The sequence below is a fragment of the Phacochoerus africanus genome, chromosome 1 (genome assembly GCF_016906955.1).
Source record: "Phacochoerus africanus isolate WHEZ1 chromosome 1, ROS_Pafr_v1, whole genome shotgun sequence".
NCBI lineage: Eukaryota > Metazoa > Chordata > Mammalia > Artiodactyla > Suidae > Phacochoerus > Phacochoerus africanus.
Window position 1 is genome coordinate 52,644,885 of NC_062544.1, and position 21,058 is coordinate 52,665,942.

At 40.7% G+C, this 21,058-nt stretch overlaps 1 protein-coding gene across 7 annotated transcripts in view; it reads right to left on the minus strand.

Moving 5' to 3' along the window:
* The window catches only part of GHR (growth hormone receptor), a 291,988-nt gene that overhangs the window by 19,954 nt on the left and 250,976 nt on the right, over positions 1 to 21,058 (minus strand). For all 7 annotated transcript variants that reach the window (XM_047766341.1, XM_047766349.1, XM_047766385.1 and 4 more), the window contains 4 exons: positions 20,008 to 20,137; positions 10,794 to 10,966; positions 8,387 to 8,565; positions 1,873 to 2,038 (listed from right to left, as the gene is read on the minus strand). In XM_047766341.1, coding sequence (XP_047622297.1) covers positions 1,873 to 2,038; positions 8,387 to 8,565; positions 10,794 to 10,966; positions 20,008 to 20,137 — 648 coding nt within the window. The remainder of the gene's footprint in view (positions 1 to 1,872; positions 2,039 to 8,386; positions 8,566 to 10,793; positions 10,967 to 20,007; positions 20,138 to 21,058) is intronic.

A 21,058-nucleotide genomic window follows, 5' to 3' on the forward strand; every position in this document is an offset into this window, starting at 1 on the left:
TAAAGTCATCAACTCTAGGAAAAAGTCATGCTTGTTAATATACTTCTTTACCTAAATAATGTCCATCTGTCCATCTGTTTTTTTTTTTTTTTTCCCCAAAGATGTGATAATTTTTATCCTCCAGACTAAGGATCCATCAAAAAGATAGGGGCAGAGTTTTAATTTTGAACCATTACTGAAACTTTTTAGACATGCAGGGCATATTTTTTACAACTTAAAAAAATATGCTTTGACAGAAGAAGATCAGTACCAGGACTCTCATCTTCAGATTTTAGTATAATTTGTAGCAAATCTGTGGGAATCTGTTTGTAAAACTTCTGTTTCAATTCTTAAGAACAAGTGCCACAGTGGCAAAAGTTGACTGCTTTTAAGGCGGAATTTATTTAATGTTTGTTTTTTTTTAAATAAAAGTAGGCTTTTATGCTATTTCTTTTATTTATATTTTTTTTTAGTTAAAATCTCCTAGGGAGATCATATGCATATTATAAATAATTAGTTGGGGAGAGAATGCCATTTTGTATGTTGTGGTATCTAATTTTATATCAATGATGTATTCAGGAACATAACATAAAGCAAGAGTTTAATCTTTTTTCTTTTATTTTTAACACAAAAGGAAAATCTAGTTTAAAAAGTCTGTTAAGTATATTAAATGCCATCACATTAAGGGCATATGGCAAAGGTACTTTTAAACCAGAATTTCATTATGTCAAATATTGTTTAAAATAAGCTTACTGAATAGAGCTTAGAAAAAATAGTGCTATAGACATTTTGTGTTATACAGTGTCATGGACTCTACCTGTTCTATCCATGCAGAAACTTAATTTCTCTGTAGCTTATGACTGTTTCATTAATGAAACTCTGCCCCCTCATGTGTCCCTGTAAACCTTCTTTTTTTCCCCCCCTTTCTTTTTAAGGCTGCACCTGTGGCATATGGAAGTTCCCAGGCTAGCGGTCAAATTGGAGTTGCAGCTACCAGCCTACACCACAGCCATAGCAATGTGGGATCTGAGCTGCATTCTCGACCTATGCCACAGGTTGTGGCAATGCCAGATCCTTAACCCACTGAGCGAGACCAGGGATCGAACCCGCAACCTCATGGTTCCTAGTTGGATTCATTAACCACTGAGCCATGATGGGAACTCCCAGACTTTCTGTTTTTAATGGAGATGAGTTATAGTCAATTTACATTTGGGAGTGACAATACTTTATACACTTAACTATTCATTGTTAAGCAGTCTTCTTTACTTCTGTATCCAAAAATTTAAATTTTTATTCTGAATTCATACGTCTCATTTTTTTAAGCTTTAATTATATTTATATTTCTCTGATGTTGGTGCTTCAAACATTCCATGTCACTCTGGAGGCTAACTTACACACTACATGTTACGCCACATCTAAACATTCTAAAACCAATAAGCACCTGCCATGGTTTACCTATGCTGACCCAATATTTAGGCTTTCTCTTAGATGCCACACAAACAGCCGTCCATCCAGATACAGAATTTCTTCACTATGTATTTGAAAAACAGTTTTTGATTATAAATGCAAAAAAGCCTCATATAAAATATTAGAAATACAGAAACATATAAAGAATCATCTGAGATTCTGTTATCAGAAGATACCCCCCCATTAATATCTTAGTGTATCTTTCCGTCTTTAACTTGCACATACTCATGACTTTTCCTGAATCAAATAATTCAAAAATGAAATCTTCCTCTTCCGTAATGGATAATGCTGGTTACAGATGGTCTCTCATCCGGACCACTGATGGTAACGTATCTTGATCTGGACAACACCCCAACAGTATAGGGAATGTATCCCTGTATACTGACAAAACCCACATTGGCTGCCATCTTAATCTCTTAGGTTTACCTTCTTCACATGCAAATGGGCTCATCTGAGGAAGTGTTACATACAGCACTTCACTGAACTCTCCGTATTTTTCAGAGTTTCGTTGTCTGGATCTCACACGCACTTCATACTCTTTATCCAGTCTCAAGGAGTACACCGGAACTGATGTTGACAATACAGGGTCCATCTTTCAACACAAAATATAAAACTTACTGGTTAGAGAGTCAACAACTCAATGCAATAAGCTCTGTGAGGTGCTTCTGCATTTGTATTCAAAGTGAATTTTTGTAAAGGAAGCAAGAATTTAAAATGAACTGGTGGAGTTTGCTATTTCAAGAAAGGTCAAGGCAAATAACTTTGTAAAGGATCATTTTGTTAAATGGATAGTAGTCCTTAAACTTATGTTGTAAAACCAAGGGTACGATAGATTTGTTTGAAGAACTACAGCTAAATCTTTAACTTATGTTGTAAAACCAAAGGTACGATAGATTTGTTTGAAGAACTACAGCTAAATCTTTGTATTAGGCTGTCAGATATTCTACAAAGATCAAAGCATAATAGAATTATTAATAGAGAGTGGCAGAATTATAAAGATTACAGATATGTTGCCTGCCTTTGGGGATATTACATTTTTAAGACATCAAAACAGAAAAAACAAATGAACATACTTACTGTACCTATATCTGTTCTTTGGAAATTCTGGGTAGTCATATGAATACAGAATTGGAAAGTGTGATAGAAAAAAATCAAAGTTTTTAAATTAAACTTTCAAACAATTCTCTTAGTTTGTTTCAGAAGGCTTAAAGTTACCCCAATATAGTATGCTACTGAGTCTGTGAAGAAGAGTCACTGAAGGCCTTTGGTAATGAATGTCAAGGTCCCACGATCGTGAAGGCCAGGATATTCCTTTACCTTCCCAGGGAAAGGAGGGGGAGGCATATTAGACTTTTAACACATGTTGCTACCAGAGAGGTAGATCCAGCTGATGATGGTGTTTTCCATTAAGTCAAATATTCATTAACAGGTTTTCAGCATGTGCTTTTCTTATGATTTGGGTAGAACTTCTTGTTCCCGTTTATAGAAAACTAGGAACATGCTCTTTTTCAACAGCATGGGTTTTTCACATAAATAAGATTCTCATAATTTGTTTTATTAAGTCAGAAACTGGGCCTTCACCTTCTAAAACAAATTTTCCTTTCACTTCAGTTTTGCCACTCATAAAGTACCTCTTTTTTCCCCAAATGTGCACAGGATGGTTAGTTGCAGCTTTTACAGAAGCTTATTAATATATGGAATATTTGTATACCTAAAATGCTTCTGAATATCAAACATTGTTGTTCTTAAAATATTTTTAAAAGTCTATGTTTCCATTCTTGATGCCCTAATTTCTATGTGACTCTCACCTACCATTATTTCTTTACAGATTTCACTAGTAGCAAAATCAAAAAGGGGCCCTCAGTGATGTGACCTATGGGCCAATCTCTATCTTCCTTCAACCCTCCACACCAGCCACATCAAAGTCAAATGTGCTCACACGCCTAATACCCACAATGACCCTTGCCACCTGGCCTACAAGGGAACACCTATTCTTGGCTAATTCTCAATGCAAGCATTGCCAATATCCTAAGTAGTCTTTTCTGGCAATTTCCCCTGCTCCATCCTGCCAGGTAATGTTACTTCAGATTTCTATATTGTACTGCAAATTTCCTGGGTGCAAACAATGCCTTCATTTTATTTGTCTTTCCAAAAGCCTAGCAAAGTATCGGGCTATAGTGGGTGGTCAAGAGATGGTCCATACATTGTAGACAATATACCACTCATTAAGTCTCTAAAGAAACATAGATTCTTGGAGTTCCTGTTGTGGCTCAGCGGGTTAAGGACCTGACTAGTATCCATGAGGATGTGGGTTTGATTCCCTAGCCTCGCTCAGTGAGTTAAGGATTCGGCATTGCCATGAGCTGCAGTGTAAATTACAGACATGGCTCAGATCTGGTGTTGTGGCTGTGGTGTAGGCTGGCAGCTGCAGCTCTGATTCGACCCTTAGCCTGGGCACTTTCATATGCCACAGGTGCAGCCCTAAAAAGGAAAAAAAAAAACTTTAACAGGTAAATACTTATAAACAACTACATAGTCATTAGAATTACTTTTGTATTCAAAATGTGTTTAATAAAAAACAGAGATAGTAATACCAAATTCAGTACTGTGAAATGGTAACATGAAGTCCTGATACAAGAAACAAATATTATTAGCCTTCTCTTCCTTGCCTTAACAAACCTCTCTTCTTGTTATGCTTAGTTCTCTTGTTTCATAACCATCTACATTCTAGGTTCTTCATGAGAGTCAAATTCTTATAGATGGAACCTTGATGCTCTAACAACTCTGAGACCCTTGAAAATGACCAAACCTATGAAATAATAACTTTGCTCATAAAAGGTAAGTAAAGTAAAAGTTAACTGACCCCTCTGGATTATCTAATGAGATTTAGCCATGGTGCAAGGGAAAGTGCAACAAAGCCATATTGGGATGTAGCCCCAAACGGTCAACCAAGTCCTATGTACCTGGCTCAGGGTGAAGGTTTTCCTTGGAGCTACACTCGGCTGGGACATAATAATATTCTATGGAATTTCAGTGCTGAAACTATCATCAGTCAATTTGAGGGTTAATGTTCTGATTTATATCTTTGCTTTATCTAGGTTGTTGAACTTTTTTTGTCTTAGGATCCCTCTACACTCTTAAAAATGATGGAGAATCCTAAAGATTTTAGTTTTACTTGAGTTTCTTGTATGGTCAGTGGGTGGTCATACAAGAAACTGAAACTGAGAATTTAAAGAATACTAATTTTGAAATTAAAGTAATAATAAATTGATGTTAATGTATTTTTATAAAAATTATGGTACTTTCCAAAATAATAAAATAATAGTGAGAAAAGTGACAGTGTTTCACATTTTTGCAAATCTCTTTAATATCTGGCTTAATAGAAGATGGCTATAGTTTTTAAAATCTTACTGAGGTACAGTTGCTTTACAATGTGTTAATTTCTGCTGTACAGCAAAGTGACTCAGTTATACATATATATGATTCTTGTTCATATTCTTTTCCTTTATGATTTATCACAGGATGTTGAATGTCATTTTCTGTGCTATACAGTAGGGCCTTGTTGTTTATCCTATATATAATAGTTTGCTTGTGCTAATCCCAAACTTTTAATCCTTACCTCCCCAACCCTTCCTGGCAAATACAAGTCTGTTTTCTGTATCTGTGAGTCTGTTTTTGTTTCATAGATATGTTGATTTGTATCATATTTTAGATTCCACATAATAAGCAATATCACATAGTATTTGTTTTTCTCTTACTTCATTTAGTATGATAATCCCTAGGTCCATCCATGTTGCTGCAAATGGCATTATTCCATTCTTTTTTAGAGCTGAGTAATATTCCATTGTATATATACTCTTTATCCATTCACCTGTTGTTTTCATGCCTTGGCTATTGTAAATAGTACTATCAATATAGTGCATGTATCTTTTAAAATTAGTTTTGTCTGGGTATAATAACCAGGAGTTGGAGTGCCAGATCATATGGCAACTCTATTTTTAGTTTTTTGAGGAAACTTCATACTGTTTTCCATAGCTGTTGTACCGATTTACATTCCCACCAACAGTGTAAGAGGGTTGCCTCTTCTCCACACCCTCCACAGCACTTATTATTTGCAGACTTTTTAGTGATGGTCATTCTGACAGGGGTGAGGTGGTACCTCAAAGTAGTTTTGATTTGCTTTTCTCTAATAATTAGTGATGTTAAACACCTTTTCAGGTTCTTATTAGCCATATGTATATCTTCTTTGGCAGAGTATCTATTTAGGTCTTCTGCCCATTTTTCAACTTGGTTGGCCTTTTTTGTTATTGAATTGTATGAGCTGTTTTTATATTTTGGAAATTAGCTCTTGTCAGTAACATCATTTGCAAATATTTTTCTCCCAGTCTATAAGTTGTCTTTTAATTTTGTTTATGGTTTCCAAGATGGCTGTGTTTTTACATTTGTTTCTGAATTAAATATGTTAGGATGTGTTGTTTTGATTGAAGTGCATGCATAAAACTTGGTCTCAAAATGTACAGTGAGGAAAAGGAAGAGATATTTTAATAGCCTTGTATATATTCTTCTTTAACACTTAAGACAAAACTCAACAAGTGGTATTTCTTACAGATTAGTTGCAGTGTGGAATCTGAAACTGTATCAATGAATCTTTCACACTTAGTTATATTACAATCCACCATCCCATGGATCATTTCCCCATGCATGGTTCTGGTTACACCATGTATTAGTCATTTGGAAAACATCATTCAGTGAGATATGCATATTTTCTAAACGTTCACATACTTCATTATTCAACATTAAAAAAAAATCACTTGTGCTAATATCACCATTGACCTCATCAGGAAAGTCTTCAAAGATTGGGAAAGCTATTAAGCTCACAGCTGCAGATGGCAAGCTTTCCCAAAATTCGAATTTAACCTTGAAAGCTTAAATTTTTCCCCTGGCAACAAATACTGTCAATTGTTTCTCTTGTGGTGATAAGCTCACTTCATTCTTTTTCAAGAGATGTTTGCCAACTCAAATATGAATAATCATCTATCAGTTTATCAGTTGTTCTTTTTTTTTTTTTGTCTTTTTACTATTTCTTGGGCCGATCCCGCGGCATATGGAGATTCCCAGGCCTAGGGGTCTAATTGGAGCCATAGACACCAGCCTACGCCAGAGCCACAGCAACTCGGGATCTGAGCCACGTCTGCGACCTACACCACAGCTCACGGCAACGCCGGATTGTTAACCCACTGAGCAAGGCCAGGGATGGAACCCGCAACCTCATGGTTCCTAATCAGATTCATTAACCACTGCGCCACGACGGAAACTCCTATCAGTTGTTCTTTCAAAGTAAAAATGATGTTCATGCAAAAAGGAACTACATCAGCTGGCAACCCAGGCATTTAAGTGCTTTTTCTCAAGACAACCATCTGTACTTCAGCTGCAGCAGAAGTGCTTTATGTGCACTTCTCTTGTGCCACAGCGAATATTAAAAAGCTACATATTCAGAAGCCATGATTTAATAAACTTAATAATGTGTGTAGCTTTATCAAGGACATTCTTCTGTGAAACTGCCTCCCCACTCACCTCCCCCCACACCTCCAATCCCTGCTTCTTTCCTGTGAGTACACAGTGGTGAGGATTACAGTGATCTTCAAGGTAGCTCGGAGTTATCATCTTGATTTGTGCTAAGGCAGCAGTGTTTTTTTCACCATTGCTTTTGTACTATCTGTGCAAATCTCAACACAGTGATAGAAGGAAAGGACATGCTAGCATTATTATGAAAATGGCTTGACCTTGTGGACTCCTTGAAAGGGTCTCAGGGACTCTCAGGGGTCCAAAGTTTATACTTTGGGACAGTTGCCCACGGGTGCCTACCATCGTGCCTTGTGCTTAGTAGTTATTTCAATACCTGGTTGCTGAATGAATGGTTGGTTGACTGAAGCTTGAATTTAGAAAGCCTTGTCTGACTCAGCAGCCAGCCCAGCTTTTTCGCACCAGGTTACGGAACAGATACCTAAATTAAAATGGTTCCGAAAACAGAACCTCAAAGCCCAATAGTTAACTGTTCAAAGCTGCTCTAAACTTAACTTTCCTCTAATGACAAAACTGGAATCTTCTTTAGTTCATTGAATGGACAGGGCCTGCTGTCTCAAAATTCTGGGACTGAGGCTGTGCCAGGCTGCTGGGCACGACCTGGTGACTGGCCAGAAACCACTTGGCTTGGCCAGGCCTGTGGCTGTGGTTAGACTGATTTAGAATTAGTTACATTGGAGAGCAGCGTGATAATCCTGTTTTTCTTCTTGTTGTGTGCCATGTGGAATTTATCTAAGTGCCCAGTTCCCATACACTTGGCAAGGAAGTGAGGAGTTCAGAGGTCAACCAGTGCCATCCTACTTGCCTACATAAAAATCTCTTAGCTTGATTCTCCCCTGGATGGATGTAACAAAGCATCCTCCTGAAATCTTGAGTGGGTAAATTTTCTCCCTGTTTCCCTCCTGGAGTCACTCAAGAACTTATTGTAATGGGGAGGTTCTGGTGAAGTGTAGCAACTAAAATCAGGGGAGAAGCTTTAATCATAGCTCACTGTTGACCTAGATTGTAAGCTTTCCCATGTTTAACCACATCCTCAAAGACAGCTCAGTGGCTAGAGTATATGATGTTGTTCTAAAGTTAAACTGGACGCCAGGGATGACTGGGGAAACAGTTTTCCTTTCCTTCCATAGGCTTCCATATAGGCTCCATGAAAGCATCTGCTGTCTTACAGAATCCCAAGATGATATTTTACTGATTACATCCATTTTTTTTTTCTCAAATAAGAAATTGTAGAGCATATAGCAGGGATATGTGGTATTAAGTGAAGAGAAAATCTAATTATAAATGAGTGGAGGTTGTTGAAATAAAAAGAAGAAAAGTCAAAGGTTTGTGAGTGTGAGATATAGTGATATCTTACCATTTTCCACTGGGTGTCATTTACTTCTTTGTATTGCAGTTCATACTCCAGGACTATCCATCCCTTCTGAACATCTGCATTGGGAGGTGGTTCCCATCTCACTTGGATATCTGCATGAATCCCCGTTAAACTGATATTCAGTAGAGTCCAGTTGAGGCCAATGGGTGGATCCGGTTGCACTGTGGATTTCAACAGAGAATCAGCACATATACACGGCTTGGTATTAATGGAATTTCTTCTGAAGAGACTGAGTTACTTTTACATTGTTATTATTCAAACTCTTAATTCTTCCACTATTTTATGGGAGAGTGTCATTTTTTAATTTAAGGATGCTCTGTTTTTAACTTAAGAAAGCCCCAATAGAAAAATTCTTTTTTGAGTTTAAAATCTGACCTACAACAGGATGTTGGCAACAGAATTCATTTATACTCCTAACTGAAGGAAGAGAGAGTCAGAAAGGGACCTAACCATGGGACTATTCTGGAACCAGGGGCAGAGAAATCTTTTCTTCCAAGCTGTATGTGACGTGGGGCAAGGTCTTTTTCATTTTCTTTCGCATTTCATATATTTTTCAGTTCTGTGCTGCTGCTAGCACAGTCCTTCCAAACATTCTAAAAGCTCCTAGCTTGTCTTCCTAGCCATGTGTGATCATTTCTTCAGATATAAAAGGAAGGCATTGCATTGCTCTCTCAAATGGTAATGATTCAGGGGGTTTCTGTCCCTTACTTAACTGCATGCTATTGACCACTATGGAGTGGATGCTACTTTTTAAAAAAATAAAGTCCAAATTTGACTAATCACAACCACATTTTGGAAATTAAATTGGAGGGATTTGCAAAATTAGCTCAGCTACATCCTCATATAATGATAGTTACACCTCATCTTTCTGGATTTGTTGGGGGTTTGATGAATTCCGAAAAGCCAAAGCTTAGTCCTTCATGTGATGGAACTATACAAATGTTTTTAATGGAAACATTTCTCAAACTTATTACTCATGTGGCATCTTAAAAATTGCCCTGTCTACTTTAAATAGAGCCTTTCTGAGACGGCTCAGTACTATGAGGGTAATAATAACCTCGCCCTTTAATAATAATCAATGCATATTTCCAGGTGCCTTAATTGACACGTTAAGACGTGAGAAACACCGAGATGTTTAAAGAGCATCTGAAACCAAATGCATTAAAAAACAAGCCCTTAGCCTTTGCCTGGAAGATGCTCCTCTTTTATCCCCTCTGGCTCCGTTAATGGCGACTCCCCTCCTCCAGTCCCAGGATAAAAACAGTGAAGCCTTTCTTGACTTGTCTTTTTCTTTTCTTTTTTTACTGCCCCACATTCTGTCAGCTGTATTTTCAAGATATTCCCAGGATCTGACCACTTCTCTTCACCTGCCCTGCTCTAACCTGGTCCTAGCGACTTTTTTCTTTCTTTCTTTTTTTCCTCATTAGCCTCCTAACTCATCTCTTCCTGTTGTCCTCACCCCCCTTCAGGCTATTCTCAGTACAATTCTCTATTCTGTCATCCAAACACTGAAGTCAGGCCATGCACTCATCATTTAAAGCCCTCCAAAGGCTTCCTACCTACTCCAGATGAAAGCCAAGTCACACAAAGGCTGAAAGGGTGTTGACTCTGATCTCTGGGATCTGGTCTATGACCACGCTCTTCCCTGCTCTCTGTGAGTCCCTCCACCACCCCCATGCTGATCTCTGAGTGGGCAAAGGCAGGCTTCTGCCTCAGGAGCTTTACCAATGTTAGCTACTCACAGTCCTTCTTTGATTCTATTTAGTTGTTTACACTATTATAAACATGCATATTCCAGTTTGTTTGATTTCCTGTGTCCACATGATGGGCAAGGGGGTAATCCACTTGGACATTTTCCTTGGTCCACTGAGCTGATTATCTCCGATGTTTGTTTTGAGATCTTATAAACATCTTTAAACTGCTTATGGCTATTTTGTCAATGTAAAATTCCAGACTTGTTACACGTTGGGGTAAATTTATTCTAGCAATGGTGGAGATTAAAGGCCACTATATTTCAGTAGATGTGAATATAATAATCATACCAAATAATTAGGAAGTAAGGACTCTTAAGAGAACATTGGGTTTGTCCCTTGTAGCAGCACACAAGAAGACAAGTCAACTTTAGAGACTTTCTCAAGCAAAAGACTCCATGAGGTTCCTCTTTTCTTCATAACATTTACTACCAGATTGTTTTATGTTAGAGCCAACATAAGATCCCCCTGCCTTGTCCCTCTTGTTCACCAGCTGATCTCATGTGCTAAAAAGTAGCCCTCCACCCCCCTATGGAGACAATGATGCAGTCCCCTATTCGCATGCACTTGGACTTGGCAGCCTTTCCCACTTATTTAATCTAAAGCCATGTCAAATAAAACACAAACCTGTGATTTACCTATTTCCTCAACGGAGAAACACTTTTGATCCACAGTCCCACCATTGCTAGTCAGCTTGATACAGTAGGGTATCCAAATGGAGGTATAAGATGAATTAAAGTAACAGCTGTTTTCTCCAGCAGAGACATAATCAGGGCATTCTTTCCATTCTTGAGTCCACTCTTGAGTGCTCCTGAAATGGGGGGTAAAAAAGGATGAATTGTTCCCCAGATCATGCCATAGCTTAAGTCAAAGCAAGGTGCTTGACAGTCAGATTCGATAAACTGGGACACAGATATTTTATGAGCAAGTATTTTAGTGGCACCATTTCTAAGAAGTATCACCTCTGTGCACTGATGATCAGTGTCTGCAGACTGATAGGCCATCTGGTACTTCTGCCTATAGTAAAAGCATCCTTTCCTTGACTGTGGATAATGGGCCAACTCCTAAATTAAGTGATTTATTGGTAGGTACTTTTATCATTCTACAGATGAGGGTTCTCAGGCTTAGAGGTTTTAAAATATTCCTTTATTAGGAGTTCCTGTCATGGCTCAGTGCTTAAAGAACCCGACTAGTATCCATGAGGACGCGGGTTCGATACTTGGCCTTGCTCAGTGGGTTGAGGATATGGTGTTGCTGTGAGCTGTGGTGTAGGTTGCAGACGAGGCTCAGATCCTGAGTTGCTATGGCATAGGCCAGTGGCTACAGCTCCATTCGACCCCTAGCCTGGGAACCTCCACGTGCCACAGGTACAGTCCTGAAAAGACACACACACAAAGTTCCTTTATTAAAACACTGCAGGAGTTCCCGTCGTGGCGCAGTGGTTAATGAATCCGACTAGGAACCATGAGGTTGCGGGTTCGGTCCCTGCCCTTGCTCAGTGGGTTAATGATCTGGCGTTGCCATGAGCTGTGGTGTAGGTTGCAGACGCGGCTCGGATCCTGTGTTGTTGTGGCTCTGGCGTAGGCCGGTGGCTACAGCTCCGATTCGACCCCTAGCCTGGGAACCTCCATATGCCGCGGGAGCGGCCCAAGGAATAGCTTAAAAAAAAAAAAAAAAAAAAAACCACTGCAGAGTTGACTCCCAAACTAGAGAGACTCCCAGAGAACAGTCGAGTCTTCAAACCTGGGTATTTCCCCAACTCATGATGGAAAAAAGGGAAGAGGCACACTGACAGTGTTCTCTAGGCTCAGTGACACTGAGATTTGGGTGGCTGTGAAGTGGAAAACGGTCTACCACCCTACTCTGAACCACTGCATCTTGTGTCCATCTCTGCAAAGCTGTCCTATGCTTTCGAGGGTTTTCCTGATGCTTTGAACTCCTTCCCATACACCTGACTTTTTCCTGAATTGCATAAGAGCCATGGGAGCATTTCAAACATGCTGGACATCAAGGTAATCTTTACGAAATATGGGAATAGTAGCCTTTCCCCCTCTACTCATAAAAGAGACAAAAAGCTTGAACCCAGAAATTAAAAAAATTTTTTTCCAAACTGACAAAGCATTTTTCTTCTCCATTTTGTAAATAGGAATGGATATTTAATTAAATTTAAACAAAGGAAAACAAAAATGAGCTGAATTGAATCACTGTGTTTGCCTATCAGTTCTTTTTGTTTGTTTGTTTTTTCATTTTGGCTTTTCTACAGAAAGCAAGTTCATCTTTTCTTATATCTTGAATCAGATAAGAACAAACAAAATAGTCCTGGAGGATAGATGGACATGTGGAGAACACTGGGGAAATCAGAAATGCTACCATCTCCATATTTAAACTCCATCAGAGTTATTCACCTCCATCCCACTCTACAGAAAGCATCATTTATCCAGACAGCTTAAAACAAGAGCAGGATGTGTGTCCAATGGAAAAAAGGTGTCAGGAAGTTCACTGTGGGAGGATGTCACAGTTTTGCGAAAAGGACAGTCCCTGATCAGCTGCCCTGGGGACCTCAACACAAATGCAGAACAATCTAAAGATTACTGTGACTCAAGTCCACTCCAGCAGGAGCTGAGCAACTCTGTGAGAGAATGTGACACAGCTCTCTTCCAATTTCCCTTTTGCCTGCCTGACTGAATGCGTTCAGCAAGCCACCTTTGGGTGCCTCCTGTGCAGCATTAAGCATTGTATCTAAGCACTAACACTGAGTGATACAATGATCAAAAAGATTTGATCCCTACCTTCAGGCTAGAAGAAGACTCAGGCATTACCATCTCAGTACTTCCTTTTTTTTTTTTTTTGGTCTCCTTTATTCAGTACATTGATATTTCATAAGCATTGATCATATATAAGACACTGTGCCGGATGTTACGGGGCTTCATGTGTGTCTAAGGAATTCCTCCTGTCTCAAGAGAATGACTGAAAAGCTGTACTGCAAAGCACTGTGGCTAAGTGTTCACACACGGTACTCATTGGGCTCCCTTGGGGGTTAGAAGAGGGAATGATTGTGCCGTTCACGGGAGGCTTCAAGGTGGAGGTGGTGTTTTCAGCAATCTTGAAGGTGGGTAAAAGTGTAATAGGGGGCAATAAGGAAAGAAAAGGAGGGAAAAGAAGGCCATGGCATAATTGGGAAAAACTTTCTTAGGTGGGGTACCTAGGTGGGGTAATTATTTACTTACTGTTCACTAGGCTGTCAGCTGAGAAGGGGGTTTATAAGTCAAATAGACATAAAGCTTGGTGATCTGTGGCTGAGGGACAAGGGGGTGGGAATGACCCTGTCTAGGCTGAAGCGCCCAGGGTTGGCGGGCCTGTGGATATGTGTGAGCATCGCTCTAGGCGGTGGCTGCTGGAAGCAGTGGACAACGAGGACCCTGCAGGCTGTAGGAAGGCAGGGACTGAAAGGGAGGGATAAGGATCTGGGAGAAGACACATGTTTCCTTCTTTACAGCTGTTTCCCAAGCTGGTCTTTTTGGCACTAGGAAGAAACATGTAATATCAGGGGGTCTTTAAGACAGCTGCTCATCAGCTGTTGGAAAGAACTTGGGATTAACGTGGACAGCGAATTGTTGCTTAATTTCTGGTTGAGATTCTTTTTTTTTTTTAGGGCCGCAGGTGGGGCATATGGAAGTTCCCAGGCTAGGGGTCTAATTGGAGCTACAGCTGCTGGCCTGCACCACAGCCATAGCAATGGAGGATCTGAGCCACGTCCGCGACCTACACCACATGCCAGATCTTTAACTCGCTGAGTGGGGCCAGGGATCAAACCTGCATCCTTATGGATACTAGTCTGGTTTGTTTCTACTGAGCCACAATGAGAACTGCCCTGTTGAGATTCTTTTTTTTTTTTCCTCACTGTACAGCAAGGGGATCAAGTTATCCTTACTTTACATATACCTTACAATTACATTTTTTTCCCCTCACCCTTTGTTCTGTTGCAACATGAGTATCTAGACAAAGTTCTCAATGCTACTCAGCAGGATCTCCTTGTAAATCTATTCCAAGTTGTGTCTGATAAGCCCAAGCTCCCGATCCCTCCCACTCCCTCCCCCTCCCATCAGGCAGCCACAAGTCTCTTCTCCAAGTTCATGATTTTCTTTTCTGAGGAGATGTTCATTTGTGCTGGATATTAGATTCCAGTTATAAGTGATATCATATGGTATTTGTCTTTCTCTTTCTGGCTCATTTCACTCAGTATGAGATTCTCTAGTTCCATCCATGTTGCTGCAAATGGCATTATGTCATTCTTTCTTATGGCTGAGTAGTATTCCATTGTGTATATATACCACATCTTCCGAATCCAATCCTCTGTGGATGGACATTTGGGTTGTTTCCATGTCCTGGCTACTGTGAATAGTGCTGCAATGAACATGCGGGTGCACGTGTCTCTTTTAAGTAGAGTTTTGTCTGGATATATGCCCAAGAGTGGGTCAGTCTCCCAAAGCAATAGAAATTAGAGCAAAAATAAACCCATGGGACCTCATCAAACTGAAAAGTTTTTGCACAGCAAAGGAAACCAAAAAGAAAACAAAAAGACAACATACAGAATGGGAGAAAATAGTTTCAAATGATGCAACTGACAAGGGCTTAATCTCTAGCATATATAAACAACTTACTCAACCCAACAGCAAAAAAACCAATCAATCAATGGAAAAATGGGCAAAAGACCTGAATAGACATTTCTCCAAAGAAGATATACAGATGACCAGCAAACACATGAAAAAATGCTCAACATCGTTGATTATAAGACAAATACAAATCAAAACTACCATGAGATACCACCTCGCACCAGTCAGAATGACCATCATTAATAAATCCACAAATAACAAGTGCTGGAGGGGTTGTGGAGAAAAGGGAACCCTCCTGCACTGTTGGTGGGAATGTAAACTGGTACAGCCACTATGGAGAACAGTTTAGAGATACCTTAGAAATCTATACATAGAACTTCCATATGACCCCGCAATCCCTGTTGAGATTCTTAAAAGTCATACACCTTCGGGTGAGAGAGGGATTCGTCTTTGATGGGAAGATTAAGTAGATAGAGGGTAGAAGAAAGAATAAATTATATGTATTGTGTGTGTGTGGATGTGTGTGTTCAGAATTAAAAAAAAAGATGAAAAAATATGCATAGGTGGGTCATTGAACTATAGTATGGTTTATTTTATCTTGACTTTCAAACTAAAGAATATATTAAAGAGAATGGTTTAACAAGACTGCCAAAGGAATGAGGCTTTCATATAATAGTAGAGGACATATCAAATGTATTTAGCATAATTGACAGTATTAAAGTTAGTATTAAAACATTCTAAAGATGTAGGCCAGTGCTTAGCAGATCTGGATTTGTAGTAGGGAGGTTGGCCCTGGGTTAACCCACTTTGGCTTGTTGGTACTTGTTCACCATGGGGACTGTAGGAAAAACACTGTTTAGATTAACCCCATTAGCTCCACGCAACAAAGGACTTAAAGCACTTATCTTAAGCCTGATGAATCAGGAAGAGCTAGTTCAAAACACAACTCCCAACCCCCTTCCTCATTAACTGAAGTTGAATTTTAAATACATATTTAACACAATTTTTTCTTTTTCTTTTCCTTCCTTCCTCCCTCCCTCGCTTCTGTCCATCCGTCTGTCTTTTTAGGGCCACACCCACAGCATATGGAAGTTCCCAGGCTAGGGGTTGAATCAGAGCTGCAACTGCCTGTCTACACTACAGCCACAGGAACACCAGATCCAAGCCACATCCCATGCTGCAGCTTGTGGCAATGCAAGATCCTTAACCCACTGAGTGAGGCCACGGATTGAACCTGCATCCTCATTGATACTAGTCAGGTTCTTAACCTGCTGAGCCACGACAGGAACTCCCACTTAACACATTTTTAAAGTATTAAATTTAGACAAAAACCAAATCGGTTCATAAGACAGATGTTCTGTTGCCTGCCTTCCCTGGGTTGAATATCTCTACCAAAAACCAAAGCTAGTGTGTGGAAGCTACTCTCTCCTTTTACTCCCACACGTTAACTGCTTTAGGTTTGCTCCCAGCCTGGCTTGTGAAATAGGGTGAGAGCTACATAGAAAGAGCCTATCAACAAAAATCAGAGTAAAGGGCAGAAGAAATGCTTTCCACCTAAAGGAAACCAATCGGAAGAAAAATCAGAAAAATAAAACACCATTTATGTTCTATGGGCAACTGTTTTCATTCTGTTATACATCATGTATTTCAGGCTTAAAATGTAACGTTTTCCTTAGAAAAAAAAGAAAACAGTGACAATGCTCTTTTTCCTTTCTAATTTCCCCCACAACCTTGCAGGGAAAATAAGCCTTCTTTTCCAAAACCAGGATAATTTGTTGAGGGGGTTAGCATGGCGGGTGGGGGTGGGGGTGGAAGCCTCAAGACCCAGTTCTTCCCATGCCCACTTCTTTGAAAAGAGGCATCTGCAGGCAAGAGGCTGAGAGCAGAGCATCCTGACAGGCTCTCAGAGCCTCTTTTTTGCCGGGCCTGTGATTTGAATTCCTGCTGAGTCCCCTCCCAGCTCAGAGGCTGAATCTGGCACGGTCTCTATCACAGGGTGGCAGAGGCTGTTCTGTATTGGCAGTTCTTCTGCTGGCTCACCTGGCTGGGAGCAGAGCCAGCCAAGCATGCAGCTGCCTCTGGGCCTGTCCTGCTGACAGCTTGATGCGTTTAGTTTGTGCTTTAGCTACTGAGGCCGGGCCTGTAGCATGTCGGCCCATTCTTGCTCCTCCCTGCCTCCACTGCTCTGGTCCTGGATGACATCATATCACAGCCTGATTTGTGTGTCAGGGATGGGGAGCCATGATTCTATAGTTCCAGGAGTTGCCTGGGAAGTGAATTCTAAGGAACAATGACAAGAGTCAGAAAGTGCATATGTGTTTTCTCTTTATGTAAGCAGGTACAGCAAAGTCCAATATGTTTGCGCTTTAATTGGTGCAGTCCTGATACTGTATGTTCCTGATACTCTTAACCTCAATTTTACCCTTCTGGATGAGCTGGTCTGGGTTTTTATGTTGTTTTGGCTAAGATATTCAAAATAGTTGAATGCTTATAGAGAAAACACAAAACACAGGTTTTGCCAGTTTGGTTGGCCTTTACTCTGAGGCTGTACTAAGGGGGTTTGAGGATGTGGGGATTTCTTCCCCTGGGATCCCAAACTCGACTAGGGCAAAAATTCACAACATCCTTCTGAATACACTCCAGACTTCCTCCACTCGGTCATAAGTTCAGTGGCATCTCTCCTGGCACAGAGCTGGATTTGGACTAAGATACTGAAAAGCTGGGGCTCTGCAAAGTTGGCCCGGAGGCGGGGAGTTCCCACTGTAGCGCAACAGGTTAGGAATCAACATAGTGTCTATGAGGCTGTGGTTTGGATTCCTGGGCTTGCTCAGTGGGATAAGGATCCGCTGTTGCTGCAAGCTGTGGTATAGGTCACAGATGCTGCTTAGCTCTGGTGTTGCCGTGGCTGTGGTGTAGGTCTCAGTTGCAGCTCTGATTCAACCCCTAGCCCAAGAACTTCCATGTGCCACAGATACGACTGCTGAAAAAAAAGAAGGCCCTTACCAAAGAGGTAAGGGACAAATACGTATCTATGAAGGTTGCATATTTTGAATTTATCTTTTTGCTCAGGTTCAAATTTGATGAATATTAGAGTGGTGAAAATCAATGTCATAAAGTTAGCCCAACTCTGGTACTTCTCTATTCTACCTATACAAATAACTTCTTTTGTTTTGATTGATTGGCTTTCTACGTTGCTAAAACAAAAGTATGAAAATTGAACCTACTAAATCTCTCTTCAGTTAACAATCAATTTGATATTCTGAAGTGTTAACATTTTAGTTTCCTGTCCAAACATACTCACACAAATCTGCTTTGTCTCCTGGCTCCTACCTCTCTGCAGTAGCAGCCTTGCCCGGGGTGGGAGGGAAAGCACTTGGTGCCCAACCATCTCATCTTTGTGTGCCCTTTGGGTTACATCCAAGAGACCTCTTGCACCCCGGAAAGGTGAGTAAAGTTAGTCCTGGCTGCTGACTCAAAGTATATTTGCAAATTAGGCACCCAGCTCTGCTTTAAAAAAAAAAAAAAGGCCTTACAGCATACCAATAATCATAAGCAGTAAAGAATCAAAAATTGCTTTTGTAGCCCAGGAATTGGAATTCTATATTACTATTATTATTTTAAATTATTACCACACTACCAATAACCAGAAGAGCAGCTACCATTTATTAAGTACTTACTATGCACCAAGCACCGTGATAAGTTTTTTTTCATGCATTAGTTAATAAAAATCCTCACAAGAAGCCAAGTAGCAAAGTCTGTTATCTCCACGTTGCAAATGAGGTGGCTGAATTGTGGGCAGACTGACTAATCTGCCTGGCATTACTCTGAGCGAGGGACTGACCAGGCTGAAATGCAGGATGAATGGCCCTGAGCTCATGGCCTTAAATGCCTGCTGCCTCTTGCTTTCCCTTCCCTGCTCCTCTGCATGGCAGGCAGCGCCATCCTTGGACTGGTGACCACCACCTGCCTAGGGTAAGGGGTCTCCACTAATCATGTATCTTGGCTTAGGCCTTCTCTGGGGTTTGGGTGGAAAAGAGGAGATGATAGAGTTTTTGAGCCTAAAATTTTAAAAAGCAAAAAATGTATGACATAAGAGTAAACAGATGGAAACCATGGCAGGTGACGGGAAAGAAAGAAACACATTAGTTGGTGATTGTGTTGAGAGAGCTTTGTTTCACTCTTCCACTGTTATTTTATAGGACAACCAGTAAAAATGGAATAGAGAAGTATCATAGTCCCTTATTGAATGTAACTAACAGGAACCCAGTCTATTTTCTACATAGGAACCAAACAGTCTTTTAAAACACACATCTTTTCAAAAAATCCTTATGGCTTCCCACCACAGAGAAAGACGAGCCTGCAAGATCTGGCTGCTAGCCTTCTGACTTCTTACCCTATCACTCTCCCTGCCTCCCACCCATGCTGATCTCCTGCGTTCCTCAAACTCGCCCCATTGGCCTCAGGGCCTTTGCACTTGCGATTTCCTCTGTCTGAACACTCTTGTCCCCAGATATTCACATGGCCTCTCTCACCTCATTTATGTCTTTGCTGTAATCCACCATGGGGAGGCCTCCTCTGACCTCCTCATTTAAGATCTCACCTGAGCTCCTGATATACACTCATGCACACTCACTTTCATGGGTTCACTCTCCCATATGCTCATGCACATTTACACACACACACACACACTCATTCACAACCACACATTCCCCCACCCTTTCACACATTCCCACACAAAGCTACTCATGCACATTCACCTACTTTCCCACATTCATGCATATTCACACTTACACCCACACTTTTATACACTCACGCACATTCATGCACTCACAAATGTGTTCACTTATGCTCACATGCTCACCCTTAGATACTCTCATGCACACACATATATTCACACAGTGCTAATACTCCTTATCCTCTTTGGCTTTACTTTTCTTAATAACCCATATTACCAGCTGACATTTAATTAAAAAAAAATGTTATTATCTGTCTTCCCCCACTGGGAACAAATCTCCAGGAGACCAGAGACCTTATCTTTTTGTAATCATTGCTGTATCTCCAGTGCCCAAAATAGTGTGCAACAGACAATAAGGGCTTCATTAATATTTTTTGAATAAATGAATGAATACACTTAGATCATCAAAATAAATCATTTCCGTTCCTACTATTGCATATGACTCAGTACATTTTAATCAGAAAATTCATGGAGAGAAAAGTCAGAAAGGCATGAAGGCTGTACCTTCTAATATAGAACAGCTGTATGGATCCAGGGCTCTGTAAACCGTGACGGACCCCATCTGTCCAGTGGCATGAAAAAGTCTCTAGTTCAGGTGAACGGCACTTGGTGAATTTAGGCTTTCCAGAAGAATCTGCCGAATAAAAAGAAAAGGCAAGGCATGAGATCAGGAGGGTGATGGATGGTCCTAATGAAACACATATTTACCGTGGTGAAGAACAACCACTTCTAGAAATGTTTTTCTGGGTCACAGCTTCAGAGCGGTTCTTGTCAATCATTCCTCTGTCGGCCCTTAATTCCAGGAACAAACCATTGTGTCTTTATTCCCAACATTATTTCTTAGGGCCTATTTAAGAAACCAGTACTGGAGATGAGGATTTGGTACAGGCAGTTTATTTGGAGGGTGAGCGGGATGGATAGAGAGAACAGCTAAAAATGTGTGTACTATTCAGCTGGTCCCCATGGTGGCTGACTGGGGCCCAGCCCCACAGAGGCCCCTCTGAGAAGCGGCGAAGAGTGCCTTCCTGGGCTCCTTGACAAGGGCCGGAGAGCAGGGCGTTAATCCACCAATTCTCATCTCTCAGTGGCTGAGGGCTGCCCCGGAGGGTGTTAATGCCCATGACCTTCTAGGCTGCACCTGCGCACAGGCTGAGGGTCCTCGTCTGACTTCAGAGAAACTTAGGTAGCATCTGAAGTGTGCCCAGCCATGTGCGTGGTGGCAGCTGCCTCAGCACAGATGGCTGCATTGGCATCAGGTTGACCACAGGGATGTGGCCTGGGGACCACAGCATCCTCCACAGGCCTTTCCTGTTTTTATAGGTTTTTGATAAAAAGTCACTAATGTTGGCATTCCTTTAAAAGATTCAGACAGTAGTCTCATTAAATAGAGAAACTAAGCAAATTATGTTTATCTCTGTGTCAGTTCTAATTTGAGAAGTGGAGGGAGACTCCTAGGTTGTTAGCCAAAACTCCCCTGCATCTATGAAATCTGCAGCTATGCACGTGCAGCTGACAGGTCTGACACAAAACCCATGTTTTTATACCAATTGTCCTT